The sequence below is a fragment of the Enhydra lutris genome, unplaced genomic scaffold, assembly GCF_002288905.1.
Source record: "Enhydra lutris kenyoni isolate GAN:26980312 unplaced genomic scaffold, ASM228890v2 scaffoldscaffold9, whole genome shotgun sequence".
Classification (NCBI taxonomy): domain Eukaryota; kingdom Metazoa; phylum Chordata; class Mammalia; order Carnivora; family Mustelidae; genus Enhydra; species Enhydra lutris.
The window spans coordinates 7,362,137-7,377,955 of record NW_019154093.1 but is presented as its reverse complement, the minus strand read 5'-3'; the positions used below and the strand labels follow the sequence as shown (position 1 = coordinate 7,377,955).

The 15,819-nt window shown below is 35.9% G+C and overlaps 1 protein-coding gene across 3 annotated transcripts in view; it reads right to left on the bottom strand.

The window, feature by feature from the left end:
- LOC111142870 (protein argonaute-3) overlaps positions 1–15,819 on the bottom strand; it is a 145,738-nt gene that overhangs the window by 80,867 nt on the left and 49,052 nt on the right. For 2 of the 3 annotated variants that reach the window (XM_022496241.1, XM_022496240.1), the window contains exons 4-5: positions 12,577–12,785; positions 11,544–11,680 (exon numbers count right to left, since the gene is read on the bottom strand). In XM_022496241.1, coding sequence (XP_022351949.1) covers positions 11,544–11,680; positions 12,577–12,785 — 346 coding nt within the window. Of the gene's footprint in view, positions 1–326; positions 349–11,543; positions 11,681–12,576; positions 12,786–15,819 lie in introns of those variants that run through there. The other variant, XM_022496242.1, reaches the window with a different exon arrangement.

Here is a 15,819-nt window from a genome sequence, read left to right as displayed (position 1 = left end):
AATCTTATTTATGTGTACCTCCTTTTCAATTCAAACTCTTGATCTCACTGTATCACTTACTTGTCCAAATATTCTTTTAACTTTCCAGGATATTTGGATGCTCTTCCTCTATGTTCTTGGTTTTATCTATTCATTCTTTGCTTCATATGACCAAGAACTGTGCTAAGCATGGAGGGTATGTACACTGGTGATTAAGATGGACAGTCCCTACCTTTGTGGAGCTTTCATTCTAATAGGAGACAACAATAAACACTTATAATGCTGAGGAACATGTGCTATATTACAGGGGGAGTACACTGTGCTATGGGAATACATAAAAGAAATACCTAATTCAGACTTGGGGGATGGCTGGATATGGGGAGGGAGAAGGGTGTCAAATGCTGCTTCTCAAGGAAGTAACATGTAGACTGAAACCTGTAAGAAGAATAGAGGTTAGCAAACACAAAATTACTAAAATATCATCGCCTTGATATCCTTGCTTTATTCTTGATTTTACTGGAAAAGTTCCCACTGCTTAACTGTGAAATTATCTACCCTATGAATGTTTCCTCCCTTGGGTTCCCAGACACCATTATTTAGCTCTCATACTGCCTGTAATAATCATTATCTGCTTACTGGTCCTTCTTCCTTCCTTAAATACTAGTATTCCCAATGGCTTTATCCTCCTCATTCCTGTTTTAAATGCTATTCCTAAAGAAGTTTTTCCATTTCTATAGTTTCAAATATGAATTTGTATACTGAGGAGTTCCCATACTTTTACTTCTAGCTCCCACCACTACAGATTTTCGTATCTGCATTTCCAACTACCTATTATAATCTTTATCCATATGTCCCAGAGGATTTTCAAGCTATGGACATATTAACATTTGATTTATTTATATATGGTATGTACTGCCAATTCATCAGCAACAGCACATCTATCTCCCAATTCAACTGACAGCACTACCATTCACACCTGGTATGAATGAATCATTATTCTGATTATAGGTTGGTGAGTATGCCCTTTTTGGAAGCTAGTTTATAATATAGCACAGTCACTGAGCCTGAAGGGTTGGGAACATGAAGATTGTTTCAAAGACTGAGTAACTTTGCAGGTCAGGTATATTTTTGTTTTTCAAATGCATCAACTTGGCTGGGCTACTAGTTGTCAGCTATTCGAACACTAATCTAGGTATTATAGCGTAAGTAATAGATGTAATTAAAATCCATAATCAGTTGACTAAGTAAAGGAGATTATCCTGGATAATTTGGGTGGGCCTCATTCAGCTGGGCTGAACAGCAGGGCCTTACAGCAGGGCTGGTGCTTCCCCAAGAGAGACAGAGGAGAACTCCCACTTGTGAACAGCAGCTTCAGCCCATGCCCACGAGTCCCAGTCTGCCCTTCCTGACAGCCCATTCTATGGATTTCAGACTTGCCTCACGAGGCCCTGCAACTACGTAAGCCAAATCTCTCTCTAGATCTACGGGTTCTGTTTCCCTGGTTGAACCTGACAAATATACCAGGGTTATAAGTTTATTTCCAAAAGCAATTCTTTCGAAAACCTAGTAAATCTTCTGGTCTATTCATTTCCACTTAGTTCCATGTGCCAGTAACTATACCCAAAGTTTTTTTCTGGACATGGCTCTTAAACCTATTTTTTCAACTTATTCCTTATAATATGGTTCCTTTCTCTCCATCCCACATTAGACCATCACCATCTCTTACCTGAACTAGTGATTGAAAAAGCCTCCTAACTGGCTTCTGAGATTAGTTTTTTCTCCTCTATCTATTCTCCACACTGCTGCCAGAGGTCTCTTTCTGGAAAACAAATATGATCACGTCACTAACCTTCTTAAAAACTTTTCAAGTCTTCCTACCTACAAAATAAATCTGTTTTCTATTTCATTAATTTCTGTTTTTAACGCTTATTTCCTTCTATTTGCTTTGTATTTATTTTCTATTTTTATAACTTGTTGAGATGAATACTTAGGTCCTTGATGCTTTTCTTCTTTTCTAATAGGCATTTAAAGTTTTAAATTCTCTCTTAGCATTGTTTTTAGCTATCCTTACCAGTTCTGATATGTATTATCTTCATTATCATTAAGTTCAAAATACTTAAAATTTTCTTTGCGATTTATATGACCGATGGGTTATTTAGAAATTATTTAATAATATCCAAAGCTAGACTTTAAGTTCCAGTAAGAAAATAGCATTTTACTTCCAAATTTTTCCACTTTTCTCCTTAGAACCCAATATAGAACAACAAAGAAAATGTATTTAAAAAGAAAAGAAAACCCCTCTATGTATTTGGTGAACCCAGGAGACACTAAAAAACTGAAATACCAAATTATAAGTGAATATGGCCCAAAGTACTTGGGAGTGGTAGAACTTTTGCAAGACAAGTATAAAAAGCACCTAGTAAGGAATAACAAATTTTCACTCCCAGAAAGAGAGGGTCCTATCCTAAGTGGGAACTGCAATGTTTAGAGCTGAGATTTACCAGGGAAATCTCAGAAGAAAGTAGAAAAAGGAGGTGTAGAAGTGCCATGAGAATGAGTGGAGGGTGGTCCGGAAGTGACAGATCTCAGACACTAGTACTCCTTTAAAAGCAAGGCATGCACTTTTCATCTGTAACTTCAACTTACAGTAAAGTTCATAGAACACCACAAAGAACTCCTGTATACCCTTCACAAATTCTGTTAACATTTGAAGCAGGCAGTTTAAAAGGCAGGCGTTGTATCCCTTGGTAGCAGAAACTAGTAAGGACCTGGTGGCTGGTAGTTCTCACCTCATATACACGTAAATTACTAAGAGGCAAAGGAGACATAGCTATATTTTTAGAAAGAACCCATCAGAACAGAGGACAGAGGCCTTGAAAAGAGAAACCTGGGAAACCACCTTGCTCCTAATGTCCTGTTCCTCCTCTCCCCACTCTGGAGTCTTCCAATATGTGGTTTGGGAAAGCTCATCTAATTCAAGTATGAGTAACAAAAGAGTGATAAGTATCTGCAGAAAGATGCCATAAAAAAAGCAAAACGGCACAACATCCCTGACAAAGAAAACTCAACAAAAAATTACCACAAAGTAGATGAAAACCATAACACTACTTTTTAACATGAATTTAAAATTTTTTTTTTTAATAAAGAAGATTTATTCATTTTGAGAGTGAGAGTGCATATGTGAGCACACATATTAACAGTGGGGGGCGGGCAGGGCACAGAAGGAGAGGGAGAGAGAATCCTTAAGCTGACTTCCCACAGAGCAGGGAGTCTAATGCAGGGCTCAATCTCAGGACCTTGATTTCATGACCTGAGCTGAAATCAAGAGTCGGTCACTTAACCGACTGAGCCACTCAGGTGCCCCATGAATTTAAAACCTCTTAATACAACTATTAGGAAAATCTCACAAGGGCGGCTGGCTGGGTCAGTCAGAAGAGCATGGGACTCTCGATCTTGGGGTTGTGAGTTTGAGCCCTACGTTGGGTGTAGAAATTACTTAAATAAATAAACATTAGAAGGAAGGAAGGAAGGAAAGAAAGGGAAGGAAGGGAGGGAAAATCTCTGAGCAGAAATTTAAGAACTTAGGGAAGAGACAGCTAGTCAAAGAAGTAAAGACAAAAGTATCATAGACCTGATTCATGAAAGAAATGGAAGAAAAAGATTTTTAGAAGTTGAAAAAAGGAGCACATGGTAAAAATTACACTAAAAAAGGCACAGCAAGGGGCAAACAGAATAGTAATGTTTTAAAAGAAAATTAAACAATAAAAAAAACCCCAGGATACTTGAACCTACATTTTCAAAGGGAATCCTTTGAAAACTGACCTAAAATGGTCAACATCAACAAAAAAATCCAGTGAAAGAAGTGTAAAAATATAATTTCAGTAACCAGACCAAAAAACAGGTCCCTTCTAGGGTGAAGAAAATCAAGCTGATACTATACTTCTCTACTGACAATCAACGTCAGAAGACAGGAGACAAATACTTAGAAGATATTCAAGAAAGTGTAAGTCAATAATTTTATGTCTTAGACAAACAATCCTTCAGGAACAAGGCTGTAAGTAAGTGGTTTTCAGTATGTTAACACTTAGTGCTTATTCATGAGCCCTTCTCTTCTTGAAGAAACAACTGAATTAACAAGACAGGGAACAACAAATGTTAGTGAGGATGTGGAGAAAGGGTAACCCTCTTACACTGTTGGTGGGAATGCAAGCTGGTGCAGCCACTCTGGAAAATAGTATGGCAGTGTCTCAAGAAGTTAAAATAGAGCTACCCTATGATCCAGCAACTGCACTACTGGGTATTTACCCCAAAGATACAGATGTAGTGAAAAGAAAGGGCACACGCACCCCCATGTTCATAGCAGCAATGTTCACAATAGCCAAACTGTAGAAGGAGCTGAGATGTCCTTCAACAGATGAATGAATAAATGAATAAAGAAGATGTGATTCATATATAATGGAATATTACTCAGCCATCAGAAAGGATGAATACCTACCATTTGCATCCACACAGATGGAACTGGGTGGTATTATGCTAAGTGAAATAAAAGGAATAGAGCAGAGGACCATAGGGGAAGGAAGGGAAAACTGAATGGGAAGAAATCAGAGAGGGAGACAAACCATGAGAGACTCTTGGCTCCAGGAAACAAACTAAGGGTTGTGGAAGGGAAGGGGTGGGGAGATGGGGTAACTGGGTGATGGCATTAAGGAGGGCATGTGTTGTGATGAGCACTGGGTGTTAGAAGCAACTAATGAAAAATCTGACACTATGTCAAAAACTAATGATGTTGGGGTGCTTGGGTGGCTCAGTGAGTTAGGCTTCTGCCTTCGGCTCGGGTCACAATCTCAGGGTCCTGGGATTGAGCCCCGCATTGGGCTCTCTGCTGGGCAGGGAGCCTGCTTCCTCCCCCCTGCCCCCTCTGCCTGCCTCTCTGCCTACTTGTGGTCTCTCTCTCTCTCTGTCAAATAAATAAATAAAATCTTAAAAAAAAAAAAAAACCCCCAAAAAAAAAACCTAATGATGTACTATATATTGGCTAACTGAATCTAAAACAAAACAAAACAAAAAACTACTACAACACATACACACATGAAACAACTGAGGACAACTGCAACCAAGAGATGACAGGAAAAATTTCAGCAAAAGACTGGCAGCACAAACACACTTTATAGATTTCAGATGAAAGCAAATGGATATACTAGTGATAGAATGGAATGCAACGGTTACATACTCTAACAATGTAGGAATAATAATACATACAAATAAATCAATGATAGTGGAAAACAAGAAGCAGAATAAACTCACTGTACCTTACAGTAACAGAGGAGTCAATGTTGAAAGTCAAATAATAAAAGTTTAAGCAAAATTATAAAGAACAATAAAATAATGGTATATTTGCTAAAACTAGTTAGTAAAGGAGAGGAAACAAGGGAAGGAACAGAATAAAGCTAATATAATTGTTACTTATAAAGGAAAAAAGACACTGCTTAAAAGAGAGAAAGATGAGTGGTTAGCATAGCATAATATACAAACTTGTCCAATCACTATGTTGTACATCTGAAACTAATATAACATTATCAACCACACTTCAAAAAAAAAAAAAGTAGTTAAAAAAACCCAAACAAACATGAGTATTATAGTATAAGTATAAAGAGTTACCATAGTGGGGGAAAAAACCCTTCTTGATATCAAAACTATTATTTAAAAAGCACACAAACAGGGGCATTAAGTGTCTGCCTTCAGCTCAGGTCATGATCCCAGGGTCCTGAGATTGGGCCCCTCATCAGTCTCCCAGCTAAGCCTGCTTCTGCATCTGCCCCCCCCACCCCACGCCGCCTGTGTTCTCTTTCTCACTGTCTGTCAAGTAAATAACAAAATCTTTAAAAATAAACAAAGAAATAAAATAAAAAGCACACACACCATCTGAAGTTTCAAGAACATATATAATCAGAAAATAGAATATAAAATAATGTTACACAACTAAGACCAAGCATGTATGTCCTTCTTATTATCCAGCTTAATTCATGCATTAACACAAAAAAAGCTTTAGATTGACCCACAAAGCAAAACCATTCTATGCTGTCTCCAAGATACATTTGTGATTCAGAAAGTATTAAAAAAGGTAAAAGAAAAGAAAAGTTGACAGGATAAGGTTCACAAACAAATGGATTGTAATTCTTTCATTAGATTACACAGACTTTTACCCCAAAGTATAAAAAGAGGTCATTTTATCATTGTAAAGGGTACAATTCACAATGAAAAAAGAGTTATATATATTAGCCCTTAATAATACAGCAGCAACATTAAGAAAGCAGAAATCAAAGGAGATATGGGAGAGAGAAACATAGTAATAGCAGAAATTTTAAAATTTTTCTCCCAGTCTGAGAGAACAAGTAAACAAAAATAATATAATCTAAATGGTAAGCACTGATGGATATTCATTCAACTCAACTCTGATAACTGAATATATGTATTTTCAAATACATATTGAACTTTCACAATATTTGACTATTATTAGACTACAAAATATACCTCAACAAATCCTTCCTTCGAGAGAGAGACACATAGAGAGAGAGGGCTCACACACCTGTGAGCATGGGGAAAAGCAAAGGGGCAGGAGGCAGAGGGAAAAGAATCTCAAGCAGACTCTGTCCTGAGTAGGGAGTCTGATGCAGGGCTCAATCTCATGACCCCGAGATCATGTCCTGAGCCGAAATCAAGAGTTGGACACTTAACCCAATGAGCCACCCAGGAGCCTCTAGACTACAAAATAAACCTCAACAAATTCTAAAAGGAGAAATATAAGCCACATTCTCTGATTAACAACCCACAAAACTAGAAACTTATAACAAAATCAGAAAATAAAAAGTTCTTCAATCTGAGAATATAAAAAGTCTCTCAATCAACATTTGGATAAGAGGGAAAATACAAATTAAATTTGTGGTGTTTCTAGACAATAATAAAACTTCTACACATTAGGGGCGCCTGGGTGGCTCAGTGGGTTAAAGCCTCTGCCTTTGGCTCAGGTCATGATCCCAGGATCCTAGGATCAAGCCCCACATCGGGCTCTCCACTCAGCAGGGAGCTTGCTTCCTCCTCTCTCTCTGCCTCTCTGCCGACCTGTGATCTCTGTATGTCAATTAACTAAATAAAATCTTAAAAACAAAACAAAACAAAAAAACCTTCTACACATTAGAGGCTTTGGGATGTAGCTATAATAGTGATCTGAAGAAAATTCATTGTTTTAAATAATGTCATCATTAAGAAAAAATGAAAATGAGAAAGTGACTAACACAGCTCAAAAAGTTAGAAAAACAACTAATGTAACAAAGGAGGAAAAAAGAAGAGGAAACATTTATAAAACTAAAAGCAGAAATTAAGAATTTAGAAAACAGAAAGTCAGAGAACTTAAAAAAAAAGTTTCAAAAGCTCTTTTGCCAGGTGGCCTGTGGCAGCAGGTGTTGAAACCAGTTATTTAAACTACTATGGACAAAGCACAAATAAAATGGACAAAACACAAATACACAAAATAAGAAATGGGGGGGGAAACCAGAGAAGTAGAAACAATTTCAAAAAATAAGAAACTATATAAAACTCTCTATAAAAATCAAATACAGATAAAATAATTTTCTAGTAAGATATAACCCACCAAAACTAAACCCCAAACTGAACCTAAACAAACTGATTTTCACAAAATAAATGGAAGTTTTCCAACAGCTACTACACATCAAGCAAAACAGACCACACAACAAGATTTTATAGGAGAAATCTACCAAATCCTGAAAGAGCTGACAATTTTTTTCTTTCTTTTTTAATTAACATATGATGTATTATTTTTCAAATTAACATATAATGTATTATCTGTTTCAGGGGTACAGGTCTGTGATTCATCAGTCTTACACAATTCACAGCACTCACCATAGCACATACCCTCCCCAATGTCTATCACCCAGACATCCCACTCCCTCCATCCCCCCTTCACTCCAGCAACCCTCAGTTTGTTTCCTGAGATTAAAAGTCTCTTATGGTTTGTCTCCCTCTTTGGTTTTGTCTTGTTTCATTTTTCCATCCCTTCCCCTATGATCCTCTGTCCTATTTCTCAAATTCCTCATATCAGTAAGTTATCATAAACTGTCTCTAATTTTATTTCAAGAGCTGACAATTTTAATACTATTTAAAAACTTGTACATTTTAGAAAATGAAAACTTCTAAATTTTTTATGAGACAGAAGATTAATATCAAAAGTTGAAAAAGATTACAGAAAAAAGATTACAGATCAGATCAAACTTACTTTTGCATTTTGATTAAAAAAGTAAAATATTAGCAAGCAGAATACAGCATCACATTAAAAGAATCCAGAAACAGGGGCGCCTGGGTGGCTCAGTGGGTTAAAGCCTCTGCCTTCAGCTCAGGTCATGATCCCAGGGTCCTGGGATCGAGCCCCGCATTGGGCTCTCTGCTCAGTGGGGAGCCTGCTTCCCTTCCTCTCTCTCTGCCTGCCTCTCTGCCTACTTGTGATCTCTGTCTGTCAAATAAATAAATAAAATCTTAAAAAAAAAAAAAAAAAAAAAGAATCCAGAAACACAAGTTTGGTTCGGTGTTTTGTTAAAAAGACAAGAAATATCATATCATTAGCTCCGGTGATCCTAAGAAGAAAATCTGACAAAATTCAACATCCATTCTTGATTAAAATTACTTAATAAAATAGAAATCAACAGATGCTCTTATACATATACATATATATGTATATATCATACTTAATGTAGAAACAATGGAAGCATTCCTTTCTACGGTAAGGAATAAAAAGAAGATGTCCACTAATCACTGTACTTAACACTGTCTAAATTAGTCAATATAATATGATAAGAAAAAAATTAGAAGGGGCGCCTGGGTGGCTCAGTGGGTTAAGCTGCTGCCTTCGGCTCAGGTCATGATCTCAGGGTCCTGGGATCGAGCCCCACATCGGGCTCTCTGCTCAGCAGGGAGCCTGCTTCCTCCTCTCTCTCTGCCTGCCTCTCTGCCTGCTTGTGATCTCTCTCTGTCAAATAAATAAATAAAATCTTAAAAAAAAAATTAGAAGTATAAAAATCCAAAGGAAGAGGTAAACCTATCATTATCTGTAGATGAAATGATTATAACCTAGAAATGCCAAGAAAATGACTTGAATAACTACTATAAAAAAATGGAACTCAATAAAACAGAGAAGGTATACAGAAGTCAAAGGCCTTCATGTATGTGAAGAATGTATAAATCCATTTAATAGCCAAAAAAAGGGGGAGGGAATATGTGCAAGATATGCACAACTTTTACATCAGGAAAACTTTAAAATACCCCTGAAAGAAACAAAAGTAATCTTGCACCAATAAAAAGGTACAGTGTTTTCTTGGACAGAAAGACTTAGTATCTTAAAGATGCCAATTTGTCCTAACAATTTATAAATGTAATGAGATTTTAATAAAAATAACAGCCCATTCTTCCACACCCACTGGTGTTTCTACAGCTTACATGGTAAAATAAGAATAGCATAGAAAAGCCGAAGAGAAATTAGAGACTAGCCTTATAAGATACTATAAGCCATTAAAGAAACAACTGACTACTACATTTAAGTGTCTGTGTATATGTATTTACTATCCCCCAGCCCCCAAAGACACAAATTTCTACATGGCAAAATACAAAAACAAGACCATACTACAGGTTAAAAGACAAATAATCAAGGATAAATACAATTCACAATACAAGGGGCCAATATCCTTAATTTAGAAAGCTCTCAATAAATGAGAAAACTGAAAATCCAACAGAAAAAAAGGGCAAAAGACATAAACAGCTAATTAAAAAAAAAGAAATAAGGTGAACCTTACACATGTGAAAAGATGGCCAAATGCCAAAGTACATGAGGAAATGATTTCTTGCAAATCCAATTAATAGAATCTAGAGTTTCACATTTCTAGAGGCAACAAAACAGATAGTCTCACTCACTGATGCACAATACTTAGAACCTCTACAGAGGACAATCTGACAATAATGATCAAAATTACAAATACATTTGCCCTTGACCTACTAATCTTTCCTCTTGAAATCTATCTTAAAGATGTATCTACATATACAAGAAACAATGTTCTGAAATGGCAAACTAAACACCCCTCCTGTACATCAAAAGAGGACTTCTGAGATACAGCTCCTCAGTGACATATTCCCACAATGGTAGAAGCAACTGAAAATAATGCAGAAACTAGGGAGTGATCTAGAAAGATCTAGGGATCCTTGAAGGAATGGCTGATTCCACATATAGAGCAGGAAATACAAGATGAGCCTGAAATTTCCTCCTGTGCTAGAAAGCAAAAATACTATCAAAGACAACAAATACAGAATTAGGGAAAATACCGTTTGGTAATCACTAGTGAAACAGATGATCTGCGTAACGATGATTACTGAATGGAATATTAGTAATAGAAATGTTGACTAGGAGATTTACAATGGAGAGATCAGGCCTACTGATTTAGTATCACTAAAAATGGAACCTCTAGATACTGTGTGTCTCCTAATATACAATATGAAGCACATATGAAATATTCCAAACCAGAATCGAACCAAACTTCTAGGGCCAGCTTTCACTTTCAGGAAATATAGGGGACAGTGGAATAAGATAATGACACCACAAGAACAAAAGACAAAAGTGGATTTTTGGATATTCTTCAGAACAAGTGTGACAGAGCTTCCTTAACAAGTCAATGGCATTTAAAACAAAACAAAACAAAACAAGAGGAAGGAAATGGGACTACTACATTAAAAAAGGCATATCAGCTAAACATGATAGGTGGATCTTGTTTGGAACCTGATTAGAACTACCTAACTATAAAAGGACATATCTGAGATAATCAAGGACATCTGATTACAGACAGGGAATTAGAGGCTACAAATAAATGATTATTAAAATTTTCTTCTATAAGATAATGGCATTATGGCTATGTAAGAAAACCCATTTTTTAAGAGACACATACTAAAGTAGTAGAGACAAAATAACTTGTTATCTGGGATCTGATTTAGAAGAGTAAATGTAGGAAGTTTAAGGAAGGTGTAAAATTCTTGACAGGCAGCACATAAGTGGCAGTTTATCATACTATTCCCCCTACTTTTATATGTACTCAAAAATATTTACGAGCTAAAAATGAGAGTACAATTAGCACTACTGTAAGCATCAGTGGTAGGTATAACACCTGGGCTCACCATGACCAACAGACTATTTTTCTTTTAAAACATGAATTTCATAATGAAATACTGACTTAAGAGTTAAAAGGACAAAAGTGAGATTGTTCAGATAATCATGTCAAGGCTTTTGTACATGCTTTAATGTACTTAGTTCATGCTTAGTAGCATTCCAGTACAACTTCTGTGTAAAAGCTTTCTAAACAAAACATAATAAAAATACAAAGGTTTTTCGACTCTTAGTATGTATCCAAATACTACTCCCAAGACGCCAGTACATATAATTATATATAAACTACACACACAGAACGCATAGACAGGAATCAACTACCCAAGACAGAATGTGGTTTTAGCTCCCTTACCATCAATATTAAGCATCATTTTCCACATGGCAGGTCGGACAGATTGATGGAATCCAAACCATACTTCCCTGCCGCCTCCGAGGGGGTGGTCATATCCTTCTGGAGCTGAGAAAAAGGAACGCCCCACAGGTGTATATCTACAAAAATTAAAATGTCATGTTCAGTCCTTTCACTGCCATATAGGTATATAAATTTGCAGAATACATTAGTCTAGAGTACATAAACTTAAGTTATCCTAACGATGTTTATCATTAGGAATATATGAAACTAAATATTTTCCAAATTTGTGAAAGCAAAAAGCAAAAAGTTTTTCTAAATGAAAAATAAAAACAAAAACAAAAGCAAAAAGCAAAAAGCTTTTCTAAATGAAAAACAAAAACAAAACAAAAACCATCAGCATCCTTTACTGAAATTCTCCCTTCCAAAACTAATGTTAGTTTGGGTAAGAATAAATTTTATTTAAAATATTTTCTTAGAAACATGTGAAAAGAAAGAAAAACCAGTTCCAAACTTAGAAAATGCTAAAGAGTAAATAAATATTGATCAAAAGGCTATTTCTGTAAATGTGTTTCCAAAACCTATTTTTCTTTAAAAAGACACATTGATCCTACATATATAGGCACATAAATACAAACACACACTTGTAAGGTGACAGTGTGATTAAGAGTGTAGCAATTTCAACACAAATTGATATTATTGTATAAATAATGAAATTACCTTTAGAATAAGGGGACTTAACTAAACATGTCAGTTATTCAAGATTTATAGCTTCTAAGATAAAGGTTAGACATTTTTCTAAAAGGTATCCACTAGCATAGCTATGTTAATGATGTGCATTCACTTTCAAAAATCAGAATTTTTTCTGTAACATACTTCTGTTGTTAATGAACTTGTATGCATGCTATTCTTTAAATGAAGTAATCAAAACATATAACCCGTGAAGGTTAATCAAAGAAGGGCTGCACAACCCGCTCTTGGGAAGAAAGCCTTCACACTGAAAATCTAAAAAGGAGAAAAAGCCAGAAGCACCCACTTCATGGAGGGCAGATGTCGTAGCACCACATCAACGGCATGGACAGGATTAGTGCTGATTGGCTTGTCTAATTCCAGTGGCTCAGGCAAGGTCCGTCCTGTCAGTACTTCATGTAGTAGGTGCCAACTCACCCGAGAGACAAATTTAATTGACACCTTGAAAGGTCGATCTTTTCCACCTTCCCCAGGTAAAGTAACATCTAAATCTACCTGTTGATGTGGAAACAATCAACTGATAAGTTGAAAAAGATAAGAACAATTACTTTTAAGTTAAAAAGATATTTAAGAAAAAACAGAGCAAAAATAAAAAGCCAACCTCAATGCTAAATCAATAATCTCTAAGTTGTACCGTTACGCAAAAAAAAAAAAAAAAAAAAAAAGCAAAGTATACAAGATTACAAATAGTATGCCATCTTTTGGTGAAAAAGAAGAAAATGGGAAATATACATGTATCTCATTTCTGCAAAAAGAAACATAAGAAGCATGAACCGGAAACAAAGAAACTGGTTACTTTCAAAGGATGGGAAGAAATAAAGGAGAATAACAATTCCGAGTATATTTTTCAGCATAGTTTTGATTTCTGGAGCCATGTTAAATAAATTTTTATTAAATAAAGTTTTATCAGTTAAAAAAATTAAAAGTAAAATCAAGAAGGATGAAGTGAAAAAATTAAAATATAACAAAAATTAAATAGAACCGAATGTTTCAAATGAATAACCTAACCATACTGAAAGAAGGAGACAAAAGAAAATATTAATGCAAGGAACTCTTGAACGCAGTATACTGAATATATTCTCAACTGGGGATGTGGAGGAGAGGTGGGTGGTATGGTGTAGCAATTCTGAAACAATTTTATAATTGTATGGTAGGAATGAACAAATGTGTAAAGGCAGTGATATTCTATGGTTCAAAAAAGAAGGAAGATACAAATATGCAATGTGGGGAGTAAAGGAGGAATTCTGGGGGGATAAACTGAAACTTAGAGAATCAGTTTCAACTCATGACTTCATATATATATTTATTAATATATTTGTTATATTTATATATTATATATATAATATTATACAATAAGTAGTACTTGTGTAGGATACTTATGGCAGGTTCACTACATGACATATAGTATTATATATTATTTCTTTCACTTATATATTTTTATTTCCTACCTCCGTCCATTTTAGAAACACCTATAACCCAACAGCATGAATACATACCCAGATTTTGGTTTGTAAGTTGCATCCCCCAACTAAAAGAAACCATTGTTTCTCTGAGAAAGGGCCAGTTGCATGGCCACAGCAGGGAAAACATAAGAAAAGCCTGGATCATTTTGTGTCAGAAAGTAAGGAAGTACGCAAAAGAAAGTGTGTGATCAAAAAGGAAACAGGAATCATCTTAAAGGGGCTCCCAATGGCCAAATGGGGCAGTGAAATAAATAAAGACAAATAAATTAGGGAAAAGAAAATACTCTCCGTTATAGTCAATATCAACTAATAAATGTAGAAGGAATGGCAGAACTAGAAAATCAACGTTACTACTTACTAATAATTCTTCCAAGCAAGAATCATCAATTACTTAAAAATCTAATGAGAAACAGGATCCTTAAAGTATCTCCCACATCTGGGTGACTGGGTGACTCATTTCGGTTAAGTGACCAACTCTCCATCTCGGCTCAGGTCAGGATCTCAAGGTCATGAGATCAAGCCTGGATGGATGCCCTGCTCAGCAGGGAGTCTGCCCGAGATTTTCTCTCTCCCTCTGTCCCCATCCCCGCCCTGGCTCATATTCTCTCTCTAAAATAAACAAATTTTAAAAATCTTAAAAAAAAAGTATTTCCCGTATAAAAATTAAAAACTTCTTAGGGGCTCCTAGGTGGCTCAGTAGGTTAAGCAACCGGTTCTTAAGTAACCTCAGCACAGGTCGTGATCTCAGTCAGCATCTTGAGTTCAAGCCCCATGTTGGGCCACACCCTGGGTGTGGAGTCTACTCAAAAAACAACAACGAAAAACAAAACCAAAAACACTTCTGTGCATCAGAAGACAGAATCAACAAAGTGAAAAGGCAACCTAAAAAATGTGAGAAAATACTTGCAAATCCTGTATCTGTTAAGAAAGTATGAAGAATCCCTAAAACTTAACAGCAAAAATTAATTCCAATTTTAAAAACGGGCAAAGGATGAAGATATGCAAATGAGCTCAAGAAAAGATGCTGAACTCACTAATCATTAGGGAAATGCATATCAAAACCACAGTGAGATATAATCTCATACCCATTAGGATGGTTATAATAAACAACAACAACAACCCAGAAAACAGCAAGTGTTGGCAAGGGTGTGAAGAATTTGGAATGCTTGTGCATTGCTGGTGTGAAAGTACAATGGGGCAGCCACTACGGAAAACAGTATGGTGATTTCTCAAAATGTTAAAAATAGAAATTACCGCTTATACACAAAGGAACTGAAAGCAAGAATTGAAACAGGTATTTGTATACATTCCCAGCAGCATTTTTGTAATACCCAAAAGGTGTTCATCAATGGATATGTGGATAAACAAAATGTGGTATACACACACAATGGAGTATTATTCAGCCTTAAAAAGGAAGGAAATTCTGACACATGCAACAACATGGACGAATTCTGAGGACATAAAGCTAAGTGACATAAGTCACAAAAACACAAATACCGTATGATTCCACTTAGATGAGGCATTGAGAGTAGTCAAAGCCATAGAGACAAAAGATAGAATGGTGGCTGCCAGGCACTGAGGGGAGGGGAGAATGGGGATTTAAGTATTTCATGGGTACAGTTTCAGTTTTACAAGATAAATAGAGTTACAGAGATAGAGAGTGGTTATGATTGCAAATGTACATTAAATGTACATTCATGCCCCTAAAATGTACATTAAAAATGGCTCAGATGGTAAATTTTATGTTATGTTTATTTTACCACAGTTAAAAATAAAATCTCCCCACAAGAGAAAAAGAAAAACTTGACAGGAGAAACCTGGCAGACACCAGCTTAACCAAGTGATCAAACTTAGTATCACCATTAATAGAACAAATACATATTAATGTCTCCTGATAAGATCCACTGATAAGGAAAGAACACTTGTGCAATTATTTCTGCCAAAAATGTTTAATCAGAGTCTAATCAAGAGAAAATCAGACAAACCCATATTGAGGGACATTCTACAAACAACTTGCCTGTAATCTTCTACCTTGTTAATGTCATGAAAGGAAAGAAAAAGGCTCG